The sequence below is a fragment of the Ischnura elegans genome, chromosome 8 (genome assembly GCF_921293095.1).
Source record: "Ischnura elegans chromosome 8, ioIscEleg1.1, whole genome shotgun sequence".
Classification (NCBI taxonomy): Eukaryota; Metazoa; Arthropoda; class Insecta; order Odonata; family Coenagrionidae; genus Ischnura; species Ischnura elegans.
Window position 1 is genome coordinate 6,729,589 of NC_060253.1, and position 20,582 is coordinate 6,750,170.

General features: G+C 37.8%; 1 protein-coding gene across 6 annotated transcripts in view; it reads right to left on the bottom strand.

The window, feature by feature from the left end:
- The window catches only part of LOC124164382 (F-actin-uncapping protein LRRC16A), a 201,266-nt gene that overhangs the window by 62,303 nt on the left and 118,381 nt on the right, over nt 1-20,582 (bottom strand). For 5 of the 6 annotated variants that reach the window (XM_046541692.1, XM_046541697.1, XM_046541695.1 and 2 more), the window contains exons 3-10: nt 10,148-10,198; nt 9,605-9,664; nt 8,457-8,632; nt 5,626-5,863; nt 4,207-4,280; nt 3,575-3,739; nt 1,950-2,044; nt 388-429 (exon numbers count right to left, since the gene is read on the bottom strand). In XM_046541692.1, coding sequence (XP_046397648.1) covers nt 388-429; nt 1,950-2,044; nt 3,575-3,739; nt 4,207-4,280; nt 5,626-5,863; nt 8,457-8,632; nt 9,605-9,664; nt 10,148-10,198 — 901 coding nt within the window. The remainder of the gene's footprint in view (nt 1-387; nt 430-1,949; nt 2,045-3,574; nt 3,740-4,206; nt 4,281-5,625; nt 5,864-8,456; nt 8,633-9,604; nt 9,665-10,147; nt 10,199-20,582) is intronic. The other variant, XM_046541694.1, reaches the window with a different exon arrangement.

The following is a 20,582-nucleotide window of genomic DNA, read 5'->3' on the forward strand; positions in this document are numbered from 1 at the left end:
ATTGAAAATGACTTGAAGAGTTAACAAACAATACATCACTATGGTTACAGTGCAATTCAACTATCAAATCATATTTATGTCTAACCATATCATGCATCACTTTATGGATGTTACTTATATTGATAATCATGCATTCATAATTTTCCACTAAATTTAAATTTTTGAATAAGAATTATGAGATAGTAGAAAAGCACGACTGTATAATAAAGAACAAATCATATTTTTACGACTTCTTCACTAGCTATGGGATGATTTTGTGCATGGCCATGCAGCTACAATGTACTAACTAGACAGAGGCACTACACTTATTAAATGATAAGAATCACATGCAAGGAGGTAAGTAATTTGCTTGCACCCCAAGGATGAAAAAAAATAATAATATCACACCTTGAACAATTTTGGCAATAATTCCACACAAACTAGATGCACCTAAAAAGAAAATTTCAAATGGATTTTCATTTTAAGGGAGTCAAAATGAAAAAAGGGAAAAATTAAAACAAACAAACTACAAAATTATTATTAATAAGATATTGAAAATAATATATTAGCAAGAAGTAGGTAGTTGATAAAAAATACTTTTCATCGAGGAATATGAGATAAAATTGAAAAATTAAGATTAAGACTCTAACCAAAATCTTTTATTATTTCATGACAACATTATTTTCAATAAATGAGGCATCCCATTGTTTATTTTCAAATATACATTTATCACTCGTTTCACCAAGGTTTAAAATTTGCCGTTTCTGATTATAAAAGACTAGCCAAAAAATTTCATAGCTTTCAATAACTTCATAAATAACTTTCAAAAAGAAAATAGGCTTGACCAGCAGCTACCAACCAGGAGAGATTCACAGAACAAAATCTGGCAATTAGGAAAGAGATGAAGTAAAATACTTATAATAAATGAAAAATATCTAAGAACAAAAAAATTTAAGCAAAAACAGAGCAAGATACAAAAATTGTGGAATATGACATTTACTAATACTTAAACTTGGTTTTTCAAACTCCTGATTAAATATTGTATCATCAAAACAGTTTAAATCTCTCAAAAGTCCAGACGTTGTCGAAATCAAAACTCACGAGGATTTCACTTTCACAAAAAATTGTATCACCTTGACTTAAAGGCAACACTGAAAGAAAAAAAGGGAACCTAATTATGAATCTGCCCATCAAACTCTTGCCCTTATCATACTTCAAATTGACACAGAGGGTTCCGTGAAAACTGAATGCCAGTCATACACATACAGATTTGGCTTTTTTCTGCAATGATTCATTTCATAGTTTCACTTGCACTCCAGCTGGTGTCATTGGCTCCTGAATCTGATGTACCCAGCAACAACATGGATGAAACTTAAGTCCACAACAACAGATCATTGTTGGAATAAACCAACTAAAAGACGCAAATACATACTCAAATTCCTCAACATTGAAAATAGTTTATTTGGAACAATTATTGCAAATTTCAAAGCAGACACCTTGGGGAAACAATCACGAAAATCTCAATAATGCATGGTAAAATCTTCTCTTTCATATCTAAAAACAAGTGGATGCTACGTACTACCTATCCCCTTGTCATTCCCAAAATAAAAACATTCTAAAAAAATGACCGTCCAGCACACATCACTACTGTCTTTACCTCATAAATCTTATACCTTTTCCAAAAACAATGACCTCCTAACAACTTCGAATTACTAAGATGTATGAACTACTACATAAACAAAAGGCACATGCATCAATTGATTCCAAAATTTCTGATTACTAGTACATATAAACTACAAGTTTCACGCTCTGAATGACTATCTTGAGCTTTCTAACTGCTGGTGCAAACAACAACCCTAAACAACTTCTAAAAGCAAAATATAAAACTCATCAAACAACAAAAAATTATACTAAATATATTAGCACTACTACTAGTCTCAGCATAAAGAATGCATGAAGTTTGACTTTACCTTTATCCTCGATCATATTGTTTGACAAGTCTATTGTGTGTAAAGGAGTATTCGTGTTGGCTATCAATGACAATGATAGCTTATGAGCAAAATCCCTGAAAAGAGAAATGAAAATGATACACTTCAGGCTTAAAAGTTCAAACATTATACACATTGTAAGACAATTTTCGTAGGGAATCTAAAGTAAAATCTGAGTATATTACTCTAAGTTTAAAGAGAAATACATATTATGGATTGCACAGTAAATGAAAGATTTAACCCAAATAAACAGCAAAAGAAGCATTAAAATGAATAATTAAATCCTGCTAGATGATTTAATATTATTTTCATTGTCTTCATTAAATTACATTGACTAAACAACTCACCCTATCAATGGAACAGGATGGAAGACACTCATAATCAGTAGATAACAATCTTATTTAGTTAAATTCAGTTTTTCTTAATAATATAATTTGGATTTCAATGAGAAATTTTGAATTTATCATTATGCTTTGAAATCATAGCCCCCAATAGCACTTGACGTTTAAACATTCATGATTTTGAGTATGACAGTTAGATAAATCTTCCGTAATAGTGAACAAGTTTCCACCTCTTTCTCCTGACCCTAATCCAAGAGTCTGCCGCTAAATATAAATGGAGGAAAGGGGCAGATTGGGGTCATTGTTTTGGAAGGGGGAAGCAAGATTCACTACTTTCCCAGGTGCCGAGGTGGTATGCAATGCCTATCAGTGCTAATGTGACTTCTTATATGCATGTGGCTTTTAGATACTCTCCCATTATCTATAAACATTGCTTGTTGAGCACATCACACCAGTTGAGTACAAATAAGAGTAGAGGGTGGATGACGTCAATACTTTAGCCTCAACTTAACCATCAAGCGTCTCAACGGTGTGGTGGCATTGGGTCATGTGACTTGCATACGATTAGCAAAATGTTGGACTATTTCTGTGCATTTGAGTGCCCAGAAAAATCATTCCAGGGAAGCTCTGTGACCTTTCATAGGCAAGTAAAGTATTTTAATATATTCAATTTTGTTGTGATATGCATCTAATTTTTCCTACCAGGCTGCTTGATTTGTAAATTTCCCATATCATGCGATAGGTACACATGATTACCTAAAAAATTGCTGTCTACCTTCCCTCTACTAATTCTAACTCTAAGATCACACCACCACTTCCCCCTTAACACGTTGCGTACGGATGGCGAGAATTCTCGTCATTTTTTTCCCGAACCTTCTGGACATACCGAAAATTCTCATCATTTAGGCGCATCAACCTAAACAATTTTAAAGCGTACAATACGTATTCGTTAGTACATTTTCAGTTGTTGTTCGTTATTCATAATAAATTGATGCATCATTACGTTTGATTGGGTAAAGTTATATTCTAAACATTAGCTTTTTAACCATGTTTAAACCAAAGGCATTACGCCCTAATAGGCACATATTTCCAATCTCAACACCTCCACCCAGAATCGGCGTTCCTAGGAATTCAAATACCCCGGTACGCAACGTGTTAATCTGCCACAAATATTGGAAAAATTTAATCAATTATAACATAGAGTATTATTAAATTGCCCAAAAAAATTGATGTACATCGATTTCTGCAAGTGAAATTTTATCTCACCATCTCACACCAAGATTGTCCAAATGAAGCTCTTCAATACTAAGTGATTTCTTCATTACATGAAGAATTCTTTCCAGGGCTTCATGGGAAAGTTTTATATTACTAGCACGTAATTTGGTAAACCAAGTGTTATGCTCCAAAGCACTAATTATGGGAACCAGGTCTCTGAAAAATTTAAACTAAGAGTTAGAACCAATATGATAACTCTACAAAAAATATCATTTACGCCATCCAGGATTTTCATGAAAGATTAAATTAAACTATCATTGTAAAATTAAAAAGGAAACATTTAATTCCTTTTATAAGCAAAATTTTCAAGCAACTCAGAGATTAATCATGACACAATACATTTTTCATATTTTTATCAATTCATGTCATTAATTTTTCTGCACCAATTTAGGTCAGTCGTAAGCATGGATAATCAGGAGTTGCCTGCATAAAGAATGAGATCATTCCAACAAAACTGATGTCAAATCAATCCTCATATTGCAATTGTAAAAAGAGGGATGAAAACATCGCACCATCAGAAATTACACTAGAATTACAATATTAACATGCAACCTGGGCATGCCACTTCAGAATATGTACGTAGAAATATCTACTCGATGTTAAAAAATCCACTAATTACATACTTTTGGTCAAGGTGATCAAAATCCTTGAGGCTTAACTCCCGGGTGTCGTGAGATAAATAAATGGTGTCCACGTCCTGTGAAAAAGAAAGTGTATCAGTACAGGAAACTTTCAACTAAGAAGGTCATATAATTACCACCAATAATCTAGATTTCATGATATGCCATCATCAAAATAAAACACACTCAGGTTGTTTATGCTAGGACGTAAAACTTTTACAGCGATGGCCACTCATGTAAAAAATTGAGGTGGTGCAGAATTGATAATAAAAAGCAAAAGTGGAAAATTAATAAGGAATGATTTAGTAATTAAACTAAGAAAGATGTCATTTCATTCAACTCCAAACAATTTCTAATAGAATAGCACGCATGAAAACAAGCACCATTTACATGACATTTAAGTGGCTTTTATAGAAGCAAATTTATGTATTATTCCTCCTTAAATATTTCAATAAAATTAGTCTGATCAGCAATTACCAATGCAAAGACAAATCACAGGTTAAAGGACATTTACTTTCTCTAAAAAAGAGTCAAAAATCAATCATTTAAATAGTTATTCCTCAGATAAATTCCATCCTCGATTTGGAAATTATGTCTTATGAAAAACAGTCTGTTTTGGCACGGTTAAATAGACACAATACATTACAGAGTAAATAGTGTACAGTATACGACAAACAATACATTTTAAAAATTACCTCAAAACATTTTCCTTTAAAGTTTTCAAACACCATTTGTCCTCATTTAGAGTATTTTATTCTATACTTGAGCAATCTAACAAACAAAGTGAATCTTAAGTTGCAACAGTCACAGGATTCGTACATTCGATTAACATTACATCTTTGCTGAGACGGACACATTGCACCATAGGGTAAACTGACTGAATATTTCATGTAGATGGAAATTAACTCCTTTAAATATTTTTATTTTCCTGCACCAAAAACAAAGAATCAAAATATTAAAATGAACTACTTCAGTACCAGCTCAAAAACATAATCATGATAACATGGAATGAATCATTTAAACCTCACTTACCATCATACAAAACTACAATGTTCCATACTTCACTCATACTTGAACTTATTCCCAACAAAATATAGAATTGCTGATGCCTGTGAAATCATTCAAGTTTAAATAACTAATTACCTTTAACAGGAGAAATCAAATTTATTATTTTTACTCCCAGGATAGATTTAGCACGATCTCTTTATTGAGTCTATTTATCGTAAATTTTGTTATTTATCTAAAGTTTTTCTTGTTATCAATTCAAAATATTATGTACACTGTAATGCTACTTTTAGGCATATATTCCCAGAGGACTGTATGAAATCTATTCCATGCTAATGTAATGTAAATCTATCAGAAATACATTCCCAACCTTCGTGTGTACATAGTTCAAGACGCAAAGCATAGATAAATACCCACCCATGCCACTTCATCCCTGTACGGCATGTTGTGGTAATCGCACATGCATGCGTATTGAGTAGAAAACCCCCCACATGGGCCCACCCCACTCGAACTGGGAGCGTTTCCTCCAGCACCTCCATTGCGCGCATCACCCTTGATGTAGCGACCACCCAACACGGTCTCGCCTCCATGAATAGTACTCAGCAGTCTTCTAGCACCCTCGTTGGGACCCAAATCAACTTTTCTTATTATGTGCCTGCGAGAAAAAAAAATACAACAGAGAAAATCAAACTGAGTTAAAATGAGTGAACTGGGTTTAGTCAGGGATTTGATCACATTTTTTAAAGCTTGGAAGAGAATGTTCAGTAAATGAGACTCTTTTGAATTGGAGAGCTCAAAACAGGGTTATTAAATAAGAGTTTAAATAAAAGGATGGTGAAGAATCTCATCTGGAGCCATTCAAGATCAAGTCCAGAGGAGAATGGAGATGGTGGAATGGATGGAGAGGAGGAGGAAGTGTTTGACATGGTGGGCAAGGGGAGATGATGATATGCAGAGGAGACGGAGGGTTTGGATGGAGAAAGTACATACTAAGGAGGGAGGGAGTTAAAATCCTTTCTGGAGGGGAGAACGCTTGGCAAGCGAGGGAGGAGAAAGAAGAGGAATAGGATTTATAGATACATGTAATGAAACGGAGCAAATCTTAATGTGAACTGAAGAGGGATGTCCAATTTGTGAGGTAAGATAGGCGTGGGCAACTCGCAAAATGCTCCATGTCTACGGAACAAGTAGAATACTAAACACTATATCCAACTAGCCACTTTTATGCTGGGTAATACGATTTCATGATAAGAAAAGAGGAAAGAAAACTTTAAAATGTAGGGCAATAAAAAGAATGAATAAGAAATTCCTAAAAAAAAGCTAAAAAAATATGTACAATTAACTAGCATGTGACTTGCTATATGAATAGGTCCTTAAGTAGATAGGTTAGCATGTGAGGAGGGGAAAGGGAATACATAATTACATAATTGGTGGACCAGGTGGGTGAGGAGGGGGAACTTTTACCAGAAATACGGAGGAGAAAGATGCAGTGGCGTAGCCACGAATTTTGTCAGGAAGTGAATTTTTGAATTTTGGGAATTTTTAAAAATCAGGTTACTTAGTAGAGGGTTTTTAACTAATTTTAACACTTTTTATAATCGAAAAAACTTAATTTTTCAAATAAATATTTGTAAATTCATGATTTTTCAATATTTGGTTTTATTTTGTGATACAGTGTAAGTGTGATTTTATATTTCGGGGGATGGGGTGGAGGTCCGGACCCCCTGAACCCCCCCCCCCTTGCTATGCCACTGGATAGATAGAGTGAGTACTTAGCGGGGAGGGGATGTTTAAAAACTGCGTTAAGATAGGTAGTGGAAGGGGAGGAAAATAACATGATTAATGGACAGATTGAAACGGTATAGGCCTTAAAATGAATGGAAGAAAGAAGCTCAATGTTGGAATGGGGACAGGAAGTATGATTCTCAATATCTTGAACATAAATGCCTGTATTAAAAAATCATCATCACAAGTAAATAGAGGGTGACATTTTGCATGCAGCAATACAATGATTAGTCAAATACACCAGTTTAATGTGATTTTCACATCAACTGATTAAAACAAATGGAAAAAGAATACATTTTAAAAAATCATACTTTCATTGACTGTTTATGATCATATATTTACATGCCACAATAATGCTTTTACTCACCATGATACACATCAAAAAAGAACACACCTGTGAAAGCACTACATATCCATATATATAATATATATGAATGTTCAAAAACACAGTCACTAAACATAGACACACAAAAAAAAAGGAAAACACTCACACGAAAAATAAAACTGAAAGACTTTCGCGGTTGTCGCCGCTTCATCAGTCAATTCTCTCCTTGACTGATGAAGCGGCTACAACCACGAAAGTCTTTCAGTTTTATTTTTCGTGTGAGTGTTTTCCTTTTTTTTTGTGTGTCTATGTTTAGTGACTGTGTTTTTGAACATTCATATTATGTGCTACGGTGCATCGCATTTCTGCAAAACATTGAATATATATATATATATATATATGTATATATATATTTCATTAAATAGAACAAAAAATGTTGGAATTAATTATTCAAGTTAAATTTTTACAGCTGAAGCCTTTAATTTACAAGAGAGAGAGGGAGGAGACCTAATACCTTAATTGGCTGGAGTAGTCAGAGTTCACATTAATACCTGCTTCTGCAGTGTGGTGTACCACACATGGCTTCATTCCATGTTACATATTTTCATTATCCATGGTATCCATTCATCTTACATAGATAAGCTTGCATTTTTTCTTCCAATTTTATCCTTTGTCTCAATGACATGAAGCAATTTTTACCCCAAATGTTGGATATTTGATTGAAAAGAGATATACCATTATTTTGCAAGACAGACAATTATGTGTACGGAAGTATGCATAATTGTTAGCACTTGGTATTAGTGAATATGGCTACCAAATAAAGTCTTCCAACATTGAACTTTGAAATACAGCCATGATTTTTTAATCCCCAGGTGCAAGACAAGGAGAGGGACTACATATTAAATACATCTTCTTTCAACTTGGGAGACGGTAAAAATATATTCAATTATGTACTTCATTTGATTTTTGCTACTACAAAGTATTAGAGCAGTTATAATGACCGCAGGCAACTCCAAGAGGATTTCGGAGAGTTACCAAAAATGATAATGGTATGGTGATAGCGTTGATAGATGAAATTATTGAACAGGAGAGCAAGTATGAGTGAATGAGTGGAAGGGGGGATGAGCGTGTGACTCACTCGAGAGGCACGGTGGGGAAGATGCTCTTGAGGGCCGAAGCGAGCGTTAGCACCATTGTTTCCACATCGGCTGAGGGTGAGCCTGCAGTGCTGCACGGGCTGCCACCCTCCTCTGGTACGGTAGGTGGAGCAACCGTTTGGAATGAGTAAACCTTGTCCCCAACGGTGAAACTCAGCTGAAATAAGACATTGACACTCTCAGAGTACCACCCAAAAACATGTTTACCATTGCAATCAAAAATTAAAGACTAATTGTACAATGCCTCAACATGAATGAATACACTGACAAGATGCTATTAAAAGTTGGAAAAGGATTGACATCTCGAAAACCAGTTTTTTTAATAGACTTAAGTGATCATCAATGCGCAGAGTAAACCAGCCAGGGGTAATAGACTCTTTGACTATCCCTCAGTAGGTTAACACCTCTTCTACACCCTGTTGATGATTAATTCAGTCAATCAAGAAACTAGCTTCACAGAAATTTGAGATAAAGAAGAAACTTCTCACATGGCCTTTCTCATCATTTACTCTGTAATATCAACAAAGTAACATTACTGATCAAGAAAGTTAATGTGTAGGTGCCTTGTAAAATTTATGCTGCTTTGAGTGAACCCTTTGTTGTGAGCCTAGGGTTCTTAAAAAAGAAAAAACCTTCGCCACCCAGTAATGCAGTTCATGTACAACCACACACATGAAAGTCTACAGCTCAAAAAAAAAAAAAACTGTTAGGTGAAGGATATGACACATGTATGCCTAATAAATCACAACCAAACCATTAACAAAGAAAAAACAATTCCTTTGAATGAAGGAGTAATACACAGTCAAATAATGTACAGTAAGATTAAACTGCAGAATTTCAAACATTCATGAAGAGGATGTGGATTTGAATACATATCTACATGCACAAGCTGAGAACTATAGGAGATGCTGATGAAGCTATAAACAGTGAGCTCAATTTGAAACTCTTCATGAGCATTGGTGCTCGTTGGCTTTTCTTTTCTTTTTAAAGTCTTATTTCAACAAAAATAACTTCATGGGTTGCACATGATATTTTCCTCAGATAAACTCAAAATGAGATGAATTTATCCTTCCCAAAATACCCCAATTTTTTAAAGTCATTTGAATAAAAATTGAGTTAAAATACTAACCTGATTAGGTCTCTTGCTCTCAACAGCTTGGATTTCCAGATAGTGAAAGTGGATATCAATCTGAAAACAAAACAAAAATTAACAAGTAATTTTCATGAATTAAAAAATAATACCATCACAAAGGATAACAAATGACATTAAGATGGAAATTAAAAAAAAAACTATTTAGTAGCATATTTCCAAGCTACGCAATTAATTTCAGAGGCTGATAAAGGTTAATTAATTTTAGGGGGATGTTGGTTATTTGTTGACTTTTGCATGCATTATCATTCATGCTAGCAGCCTTGATGCTTTATAGCTTCATTGCAATTATGAATTCATTGCTGCTCTACTTTGTAAGTTCAAACCTTAATAGCAAGGCTCAACTCATCACACACACGATTACTAAAAACATCCCCAAAAGCCTGCCTCAAGAGGCACATATCTTATTTTAAAACCAAATTGCATTTAGCTAAATTCATCATTGCTATGCAGGTTCTGTCAGCGTTGGTTCTTTACAGTTATCTTAGCTTAAATAACAATGATTGAGAAAAATATTCTTACCCGAGTTGGGACTTTGGCAGTAAGAATGAAGAGACGGCATGGAGAGTAAACCTGTAATACAAGAAATTGAACATTAGATATGGAACCAAACAATCTCACTCCCACGCCTTAAAAATCACAGAGGAAATACGTGGCAGTCCATGAGAGTGGTGATAAATTCTCAAATTCAACCATGCTCCACACACTTAAAGTGCCCCTGAGAATCTAGTAACTCAAGTGGGAGAAGAAATAATGGCATTCATAAATGGAGGATGAATGTGATGGTTTCAGAGAAGGGATGGGGGAGGTTCCCTTTAACGACAGTGAAGAGAGAAAGGGGATGAATAGGTAAGCCACTGCTGAGGGAAACCACAGCAAATATGACATCAATGGAAGTCCATTGTATGCGCTCGGAAATATTTGAAGTTATTTTATCACCTGAATACGGGCAACACGTCAAGTAAAATCAACTTTTAGAAATTATTTAAAGCATAGGCAGGCCATCATAACCAAGCAAGCACGAGTTGGATAGAGAGTGAACTGATATAAAAGCAGTTCATCAAAGGAGAATAGCAACAAATATTTTTCTCCCGAAGGATGTTTGTAATTTCTCGAGGAATGGGTCACCTATAGACCCATGGAAAGAAATTCTGAGCAACTCGACAAATAGCCGCTGAAAGGATGGAAAATTGTATGGTGCAAAGAGGTGACCACTGGTGGCTCTTTCTGCAGGTTCTTCCATACATTCATGCTGACATGCTGACTTGCGTGCCATTTCAAAACATTTTTATTTGCATACAATCGGTTTCTCAACAGTGGCACACTCAGGCACTGCAGGAGATAAAATTAACACAAGTACGAATACAAGAGACTTGCAAAAAATGGTACCTATTATGGTTGATAAGATAAAACGTGAGATAAAAATAGGGTTGATGAGATAAAAACTTATATGGAGGAACAATCTCAAACAAATTACCATCTTTCCAATTTTTCCATAAACTACAATTTCTCCAGAAAATACTCTCCCCTTGATCGGTCATTGCCTATTTTTGAATAAAATGTGATTGAACTCTCTCTATTGAATGTCTCTAAGAAATTAAAATTTTCAGGGACGCTCGTGATAACATGAAAACCACCAGCAAAATCAAAAAAATATTTATAATTGAGAGTTTCATGACTGGGGAATGTGTAACTAGTCTTGGGGGTGGGAGGAAAAATGGTTGACATTGAAAAGGGGGGCGGGTAACATATTTAGTGCACGACCCATAATGCTGAGAGATCAGAGGTGAAAGGAGGGTTTGGGCGGAGGGCGAAATTCCAGCTAGCGTGACAAATTCAATGCAACCGGTTGATGGCTTCCAAAAGCGCTCAGAATAATAGAGAAGAGCATTTCGACCAGCCCTATCCAAGCCAAAAAATACCGCTCAAACGGCAAGAAACATTTTTAAAAATCCTATCCATTAAGTGCTCAATCACTACCTCTTCTTTCTTGCTCCTTCCCACCACTGAGTCTCAAAGATTCCCTCCTTGGAGGTATTCACGAAGATAGTCGAGCGGAAACGTACCGCGCCTTTTTTTCTTTGAAATGGAAATAAATTGAATGAAAAAATACGTCCGTTCCAAAACGTGAGCACGCGGGAAGTAAAGCGACTGATTGTGAGAGGAACGTTCTTGCATAACCCAGGAAAATTGGCAACCCAGCCGCCCTAGAGTGAGCCGAGGTGGGGCATAACCACAAGGGGTTGAACTCGTTCGCCACGGCGAGTTTCATTCGCTTTTTTTTATTACGATTCCCAGAGAGCGAGAGAGAGAGACCAGCTGATGCGGCCCCCTCCTCCTCGCGCCGCTGATTCATCGCCCCGCTAAGGATCGACGGAGCGGTGAAGTAAGGAGTTGGTCCGTCTGCGTCGCCTCATGGGAGACGACCAGCGCCTGATTCATCCTTCCTCCTCACGTTCACGCGCAACGCGAACTTTCCCGCTAGAGGGCATTCGCACCCGGAAAAATAACTGCGGGTGGTGCCGACGCAAATGCACTTCATATCAGGGTTCAGGACTCCCCTCCAAATCAACTACCATAATCTGAATTAGTTTAATGAATGACGCGCGAGGACATGGCCGCCGCATGCAGACATACACCTTCATTTTCATCAAAAATTTCTTCCCTCTTCTTTTTCCTCACGCCATTCGAAGCACCGCAGGGCCGTTTCAGGAATTCACCACTACATGGGCGTACCTAGCGTGGGGCAGCTAGAAGCAAAATTAAATGAAGTCCAAAGAAATTTTTGAAATTTTTTCTTTAAATCCAAAAAAAGTGATTTTAGTATAAAACATGTAATAAAAATAAAAATATTTTTTCTGATAAAATAATTATAGAATCTAATAAAGAGCTGTTATAATTTTTTTGAAATTTTGGTTTCGATAGCCTTTTCTGTGTCACAATCTGAACGACCCCGGCTTGCCTCCCTCTAGTTTTGATCCTGGTTACGCCCTTGCACATCTACCAGCTAGTTTACAAAAAAATGCGTTGCGTGTAGTTTTCGCCCCAGCAGAAACTTAACCCTAGATTGAAAACACTTTAAAACATTGATAGACTGAAAATATCAGAAAAATTATCTTTTTTGCAGATTTTATTTTTGCCGTTTTATTTTTCATTTTCTTAAATTATTTTATTTTTTTTTCATCCCAAGTAGTAATTTTTAATTATTTTTTTTCTTTTCCTTATCTTGACATCATTTAATTAATGTTAAAATATTTCTTGGAGTGAAGGTCAACGTATGTAACGTTTGTTTATTTAAAACCATCATCAGGGCTATGAAAGAAAAAACATAAGAACATTATAAATTTACTATTTAAATATTTTTACATAAAATAATGTTACGATAGCGTTTTTTTACAATAAAATAATTTTGTAGGAATTTTTAACATATCGACTTTTTTCCCTTTCGATTCTTTTCTCTCTCTCTTTTTTAAACATATATTCTTTTTTTCATGGTTGGACTTTCGCGCAATTTTACATAGTTTATATATTGCCCTGTTTTTTCATTTTCTTAATTTTTTTCATCCCAAGTAGCAATTTTTAACATTTTTTTAAAGATTCTTTTCTCTCTCTCTTTTTAAAGATACATTCTTTTTTTCATGGTTGGACTCGCTATTAGATCGCGAATGATTGCTCCGTAACCCCTGCCATCCTTACCGAGTGGAATCGAAAGCCAAGTATGATGCAGAGCCGTCGCGTTCGCAATGCTGTGAACGAATACTCAAGACAGAAGTTGACCAATCAGAATGTATAAATGGGTCCCACCTGGAGCATATCCACAAGCATAGTTCACAGGATCTCCAAGTTTTACCGTTTCCATCCCCAACACCGGAAGAAAATAATTGACGATTATTATTCGATCTTTTGACATAATGGTGGCATACGTAACTTAGAGAAACTCCGTGGAAAATAATCAACTTTGTGAAGACCCATAGATTATTAACAGCGATGATAGGATAGGAGTTCGATTATGGTCCACCCGCTAGCACATTAACATAATTTTTATCCCCATTTTTCTCGGCTTTTCACGTCGGTTTCATTGTGATCACTGGGCAATTAATGGCAAGGCTAATCGCTGTGCAGGAATCGCGGTTTCTGCTTACGAATTTCTTAACGAAATAATTTGTGCTGCAAGTAGTACTCATTTATTTATTTCTATGAGTGTAGATTTTGGTAGTTGAAATTTATTCCGGTTCAAAATTAAGGACTTCTGGTATTACACGAGTGCAGGATATCATAATTGGTAATATATGAGTGACTGAGGTCATATTTAATCAGTCAGATCTTCACTATTATAATAATAGGGTAGTTTCCTTCATCAAAGAAAACGAAAGGCATTGGTTGCGATTCGTTACCCACCATTAGTGTATTCATAATATGCAAATTATTTGGTATTAGAAATACCGATTTAGACGAATGGCAAGGGTCAATTTTATCCTCATTTGAAAAAGGCCAGATTGGCGCCCATGCGATGCCACTCCACGTGACGTCGCAGGGACCTAGTTTCTATACGAGTAGATAGGAGTTTTACATCGTCTGAGGTTACTAATGCATGCATGAGGCACAGAGCTCAGGGAAACGTCCTTAAATATCACCTATTAAAACTGGCTAAGGTAGGAAAGTTTCCTTCGTTTGATAAGGTATTAATAATCCTTATTTAAGCCAAGCGCTACCAGCTAGCATGGTACTCTGCTACATGTTAGTATCCTGCGTCGTATCAGCGCTCAGAGTCTCGCCCCAAGGTCACGTCACTTGCGGCAGCGGGAACCAGAACGACGTCACACGGGAGTTTTCCCGGCATTCATATTTACCCGTCGCGTTTTCGCGCGCTTGAAAATTTTCACTTTTCATTTAATCGCGAAAAATAGATATCGTAATTTAAAAATCTAAAAGCGTGAAATACGTACTCCAGGAGTAATAATCTATCAATTTAGGCAGTAAAAAAATAATAGGAAACCACCCTATTGGTGTATGTTAAAACATAAAATATGAAAGTGTGTCCTAGTTTAAAATCAGTTAACGCAACCGCAAATTTATATTGCCCCCCTAGAGTTATCCATTGAACATCTTATAAGTCACTGCACTCACTGTAAGCACTATCAGCCTTAATACGCGTCAGAGGAGAGGGAGCCCTGCTTCCACACTCCAATATCAGAATCTACATTTACGCCACTTTTTGGGTTCGTCAAATTATAGGATTCGAAGGTGGTTTGTACCCACGACACGTACATTTAACTTATTCCACAACACTTAACATTTTCCATTGACCACGACGAGGTCTTCGGCAAAGGAGACGGACCTCTAGAAAATTTCAAAATTTGACTGTAAAATCCAAAAAGTTGACTTTTTTTAAACAAACATTAGGGTAGCCATACGTCCTCATTTTAGCTCAAATGCCTACCCGGAATTATATGTAATTTTCTTGCAACTCAACCATGGATAGGTTTTAATTGCTTTCAAAGAGATCTTAAGTATGCATATAAAAATATATCTGCATCATTAACGAATTCCTCACTCAAGGGCGTACCCAGGATCATAACCAGGGGGGCAAGCCATAGTCTAGGGGGCGGGGGCAAGCCATGGTCTAGGGGAGGGTCTAAGCCAAGTTGTGAACATGTGAAAAAATAGTTTTATTATAGTTACATATCTTGTACTAATACACATAATTTTTCGTGGGTTAAAATAAATTTGTTCAATACTTTCATTTCAATTCGGTACTGATTTTGCTTCAAAACTTGCGATTTTTGCTTCTGGGGGGGGGGGCAGCCCCCTGCCCCTCGCTGGGTACGCCCATGTCCTCACTATGGTTTCCCGATACATACCCTACATTTTCTCTAAATATCGAAAACGTCTCTAAAATTTATCGTTTTTTCAAGAGCGCATAATAAGTTAAACCAGAATATAGATTGGGATGTATCAATTTAAAGATATTCTCAATCATCAACCCGAAGGTTGGTTGGGGTAGGAGAGGGTAGAGCTCATACCAGACAGCCACAGGCGTGAGATATTCACACATTTAGTGTAGAGGGGCATTTCCTTTCCCTGGATCACAGCGGGGAGTTTTGCTTGAGGTGTAGGGAATGCGAACCCAAGACCCTTAGATCCTCAGCCAATCGCTCTACCCACTAGGCTACCTTTCATTTGTTTAACGTTACGATGGCAAAGAGTTCTCGTTTACAACCAGTTTCTTAAGGCCTGTTTACACGATACATTAAAACGTACGAGTTAATGTCTGTTTGCATGGATGATTTTTGTGGACCGGAACGGAACATGTACGAATGCATGAACCAAATTAGAACAGGTTCTATTTTCTGTGAATGCATTCGCACAAATTGGTTGGTTACACGGTGCATTTTGGCGTTCATTCTCGTGGTCATAAATTTAGACATTAACCCGTGCGTGTTAATGTACCGTGTAAACAGGCCTTTAGGCGGTGTGGACTTCACGGTCAACACTGATTGCAATAGGTATTTATAATATAGGGATCGCGTATTTCGGATCGCTATTAGATGCTCCCAAATGGGAACACGCCCAGCAGATTCGGATAAAATATATTCAACAAAATCAGTTTTCGGGAAGCTGCCCCCTCGACCTGCCTTTGGAGGCGCCCATTCATAGATTAGAAAAGCCGGTTTATAAAAACAATTAAATGAAGCGCTTAAAGAAAAATTAGCTCTGGGGCATCCATAAGAAAGCACTGAGAAGAACTAACATAAAACTGAAAAACAGACAGCAAAATGTCGCAGACACTGCACTGAAATAGAGTTTTGTTGTTTCTTAGCTACCTCGATGCCTTTTTATGAGCTTGCTTCTGCATTCCATATTATACTCGTACACATGCTGTTTTTCACCCCGAGATGTCTTCCTCCTCGATTTGAGTCGACAAAATGAACAGATGAAAAGCGCATGAAACAAATTTTTAATATACTGAGCGTCCCAAATTGTTGCGGCAAATTTTCTTATTACTAAAACTGAGGAAACCGTGCGCTAAATTTCCCGCTGACGAGGTCAGTTTCCGCGCCAACTTTTTCCGTGAACGCCAGAGCCTTAAGATATTTATTTTCGAAAGGAATTGTCAATGGAGCCTTTTATTCACAAATCACTTCGAAAATACCTTGTTAATCCATCAAAACTTGTGAATGGGAGGCTCCAAAGATAATTCCCATCGAACATAAATATCTTGAGGCCGGTTCTTCGAATTTCGCCCCAAGTTATCTTGGCCTGTATCATAGAGTAAGTATATATATATACTTACTCTATGCCTGTATCTTCCTCCAATCACCCAATCCTCTTCTTTATTCCATCCTTTTCCTCAAAATCCGAAAATGCCAAAGTTTTTCGCATTTCCAGATTTGAAACTTCTTAGAGTGCGGCCGATGGGAGAAGATTTTTTCTGTGAAAACTTATCTTTCCCTTCCATCTGCTACTACTTACTCCTTCCGTAAATTACGACTTCGTGAATAAATGAACGATCCCTCTATAATCAGCACGGGTATTGAGGGAGCTGAGCACACAACAAGAGCATCTTCACCGTGTACATTTCTCGCAACAACTCAACTGTACGATTACTGGGATAACGTAACATAATATGCGCCTCATCATTTTCTTGCTTTCGTAAAGAACCCTATTACTCATAGTGCTGTTACTCCTCACAAGCTAACACGGGAGTAGCCATGAGGATGAGGGAAGAGGGAACTTGAACGGTACTTCCTTAAAAGAGTTCATGCCGAAGCAAACCGTTGGGAAGCACTCCTTGCTGGGCATGGCATGACTCGGCATGAGAACGCAGCCAAGGTTCCGGTGCTCTCCGTTCCGTTTCTATCGAACGGATTGATACAGTTCGACCCAGCTCCCAATAAGTTCGACTGCAAAGTAGCACGTGACGGACGTAGTCGACAATACGAGTCCGTGTCGTATCTAACCATCCAAACTATTAATGCCTTGCGACGCGAATTCACTTGTCGACTAGTGACGCGTTAACTCCAATGAACAAGGAGTACCTTTTGGACACGCTAAAAAAAAAACATAACAAAGCTAAGCCATACACTTATTCTTTAATTATTAGGACTGCGGGAAATTGCAGAAGGACCCTCAATTCTCACGTGTTTTTTTTGCTTGATCTCTAAAGAAAGACCACGATAAAACTCATATTTCATGCGTATTAACTTCCAGATAGTACTCGATTGAGGTTATACACAAATCCAAATATGCGAGTCACCTTTTGGGCTTTATAGTATATATAGAATTGTACCTTTCCATGGTATTCATTTCAAAACGCCACGAATAGAGGGTCCAGCGTTGGTGCAACCGATGGTACAAAAGCAGTTTGAGAAGCACTGCAGAAGAACTTCGATGATAAAACATCAAAAAACTTCATTATTAAGTAAATCATAGAACCGACCTTGTCATCAACGGAATCCAATCAAATGAAAAAAATATTCTCCTGCTCATAAACCTTCAATTACCGCAAAACTAAAAGCCCGTCACTTGAAAAGATAAGACCGCCGTGAGCTGAAGAAAACCAATCTTATTGGTGATGACCGTGGATGGATCTTGAGTGATTCCACTGAATAAGCTGCGATATTTTTGCTGCCCCTTCGGCTCTTTCAATTGGGGCAGTGCGGGTGAATCCATTCGTCCGCTGCTCACATAACCTTCTTCTCCTGCCCAGATCACGTTCCGTCCATTCGCTCGCGACGACCTCTGAAGCGAAGACGGAAGGAAGGAGAGGAATGCAACTACCGCGGAGGCAGGCAGCGCACCATTTATTTTTTCCGTGATAATGGATTATCGGGAATTCTCGAAGAAAGGAGAGTGCTATGGCCCACGTGCGATCTTTGATAAAATGAGAAAAACACAGGAGCCGAAGGAAATGAAATCATAATTCATGATCGGACGTGCTGAATCGATTAAAATCTGTTGACGCTATCAGATGTAAAAAAACAGGACCCGAAATCACAAATATTCGAGAAAAATTCGGTCGATGGAAAGGCAAAACAAATTACGGCAAAAAAGTCTCCCTCTCCTCCATTAATTTCTAAAATTTAAAATAAAATTGAAAGTTGCCGCCCAATTTTCTTGAGCTAGTGACGTCATGAGGGTGACGCCTCATCAAATCGTTCAGAAAGAAACCGAACTTGGAAATCAATGAGTAAAATCAAGAGTTAAGTAAAGTCAAGGTGTGTAAAATCAAAGTTTCACCACATAAAAACAAGAGATGTGCTGTAAGAAGATGAGACGTTGTTTAATGACGCGATTAAACGCTCACAGCAGAGTAAATAACAGCGAACCAAGCGATACTGAAGAGAGGCTGAGAAACGGTGGACCGCTCAGCAGGAGTTCGTGACGTAATTTACTTGTCTCTTAGGGTTAAAGGCCGCCCATTTTTCGGAGCGAATAGCTCAACAAGTAGGCGAGGGATCGAAGAACAGAAATATATGGGTCTTTATTTTTCCGCGTCTAATACAATCAACAATAAATGACAATTCGTGTGTGCGTTGGATGAGCATTTTTTTCTGGCTGAAGTAGAAGAAGATTGGTGGCAACTAAGAATGAATGCGAGTCCATTAAAATATAGTTTAAAATTTTAATATTATTTTATTGCAGACATTAAAAAATGTCCCATGTGTGGGACCTATGTATAGCGCCATCTGTCACATCTTATAATATCACTTGCTCCCATTTGCCTTAGTTCATATCGTTGGACGACAATTTCTTTTTTTCCAGCTCCGAAATAATTAGTGCACTGAAGTCCGACATTTATTAAATAATGAATAAATATATAGTGTGGGTGCTTAGTGGCTGTTGGAGCAGCGCTCTGATTGCTGGTTTGATGTCTTCAAAAATCCGTCTCGAAAGAGCATGAAATTTTGTTCTACACTAAGGTATTTGGGTGTTTCGGTGCAACAGTGTCTTCGGATATAAAGTGTAAGAGAAGCGTTAACTTCGCTATAAATAGGTACGTTCCTAGAATTCGGAACCCTGGGCAGATGAATTCAATTCAAGATATGAATAAAATCCAAAAGAAAACAACTTGTACCTATATTTTAAAGACGAAAAGTGGAAAGTTCCACGCAGCTCTTAATGGTTTTCATAGATGTTTGATTAAGCTTCATTAAGTCCACAACAGACATTTTCCACCCTTCTCATTAGGGCAGTTCTATAATGTCATCATTATTAGTACAGTTATGCCTTGATTTTAGGCCGGCGGGTGGGCCATAGCAATACAGCCACTATGCCTACTGTGTCTTGGAATTGCCAAGTACCTTTTTCCCAAGGATTTACCTAGGTCTCATGATTTGGCCAACACGGCGTGTTCTTCTTCCGCACTCCGTGCTCCACAGTGCACTTTATTCTGCTATTAATCCGCACAGCTTCTCCACACTTTGCCGCCCACCTCGGGTGGCATTCGGAGTAGGGGAACGTCAGCTGAGGTCATTTGCGCCATGAGGGAAAAGTATGGATGGAAGGAAGGGTGGAGAGAAACCCGGCGTCGGCATTAGCCTGCTATTTACGAGAGGCGCCAAGGGGACCACGGCTTAACGTCCCATGCGACGGACGAAGTGTTGCGCTCGAAATGCCCTCCACACAATATTCATGCAGGGTCTCTGAAAATTCTCTGCCAGCGCCGGGATTTGAACCCGAGCCCACGAGGTGGGAAGCCAACACACTCGCCACCACACCAATACGATCCCCGGTCATCTCAGGGGGGGGAACATAATTCCGGATGGAGTGAAAGGCTGGGTCAGACGTGGATGGAATCGCGTGCGCTACTGAACAACGTCTTCTTCGTGGCGAGGGATTCCTCCACGCCCAGTTTTGAGTCATCGTCGCCCGCGCCCTGAGGGGAAGGGCAAGCCACGCCACGGGAGCGGCGCCACACGCAGGCCAATGACAATGACGACGATTCACTCGACCA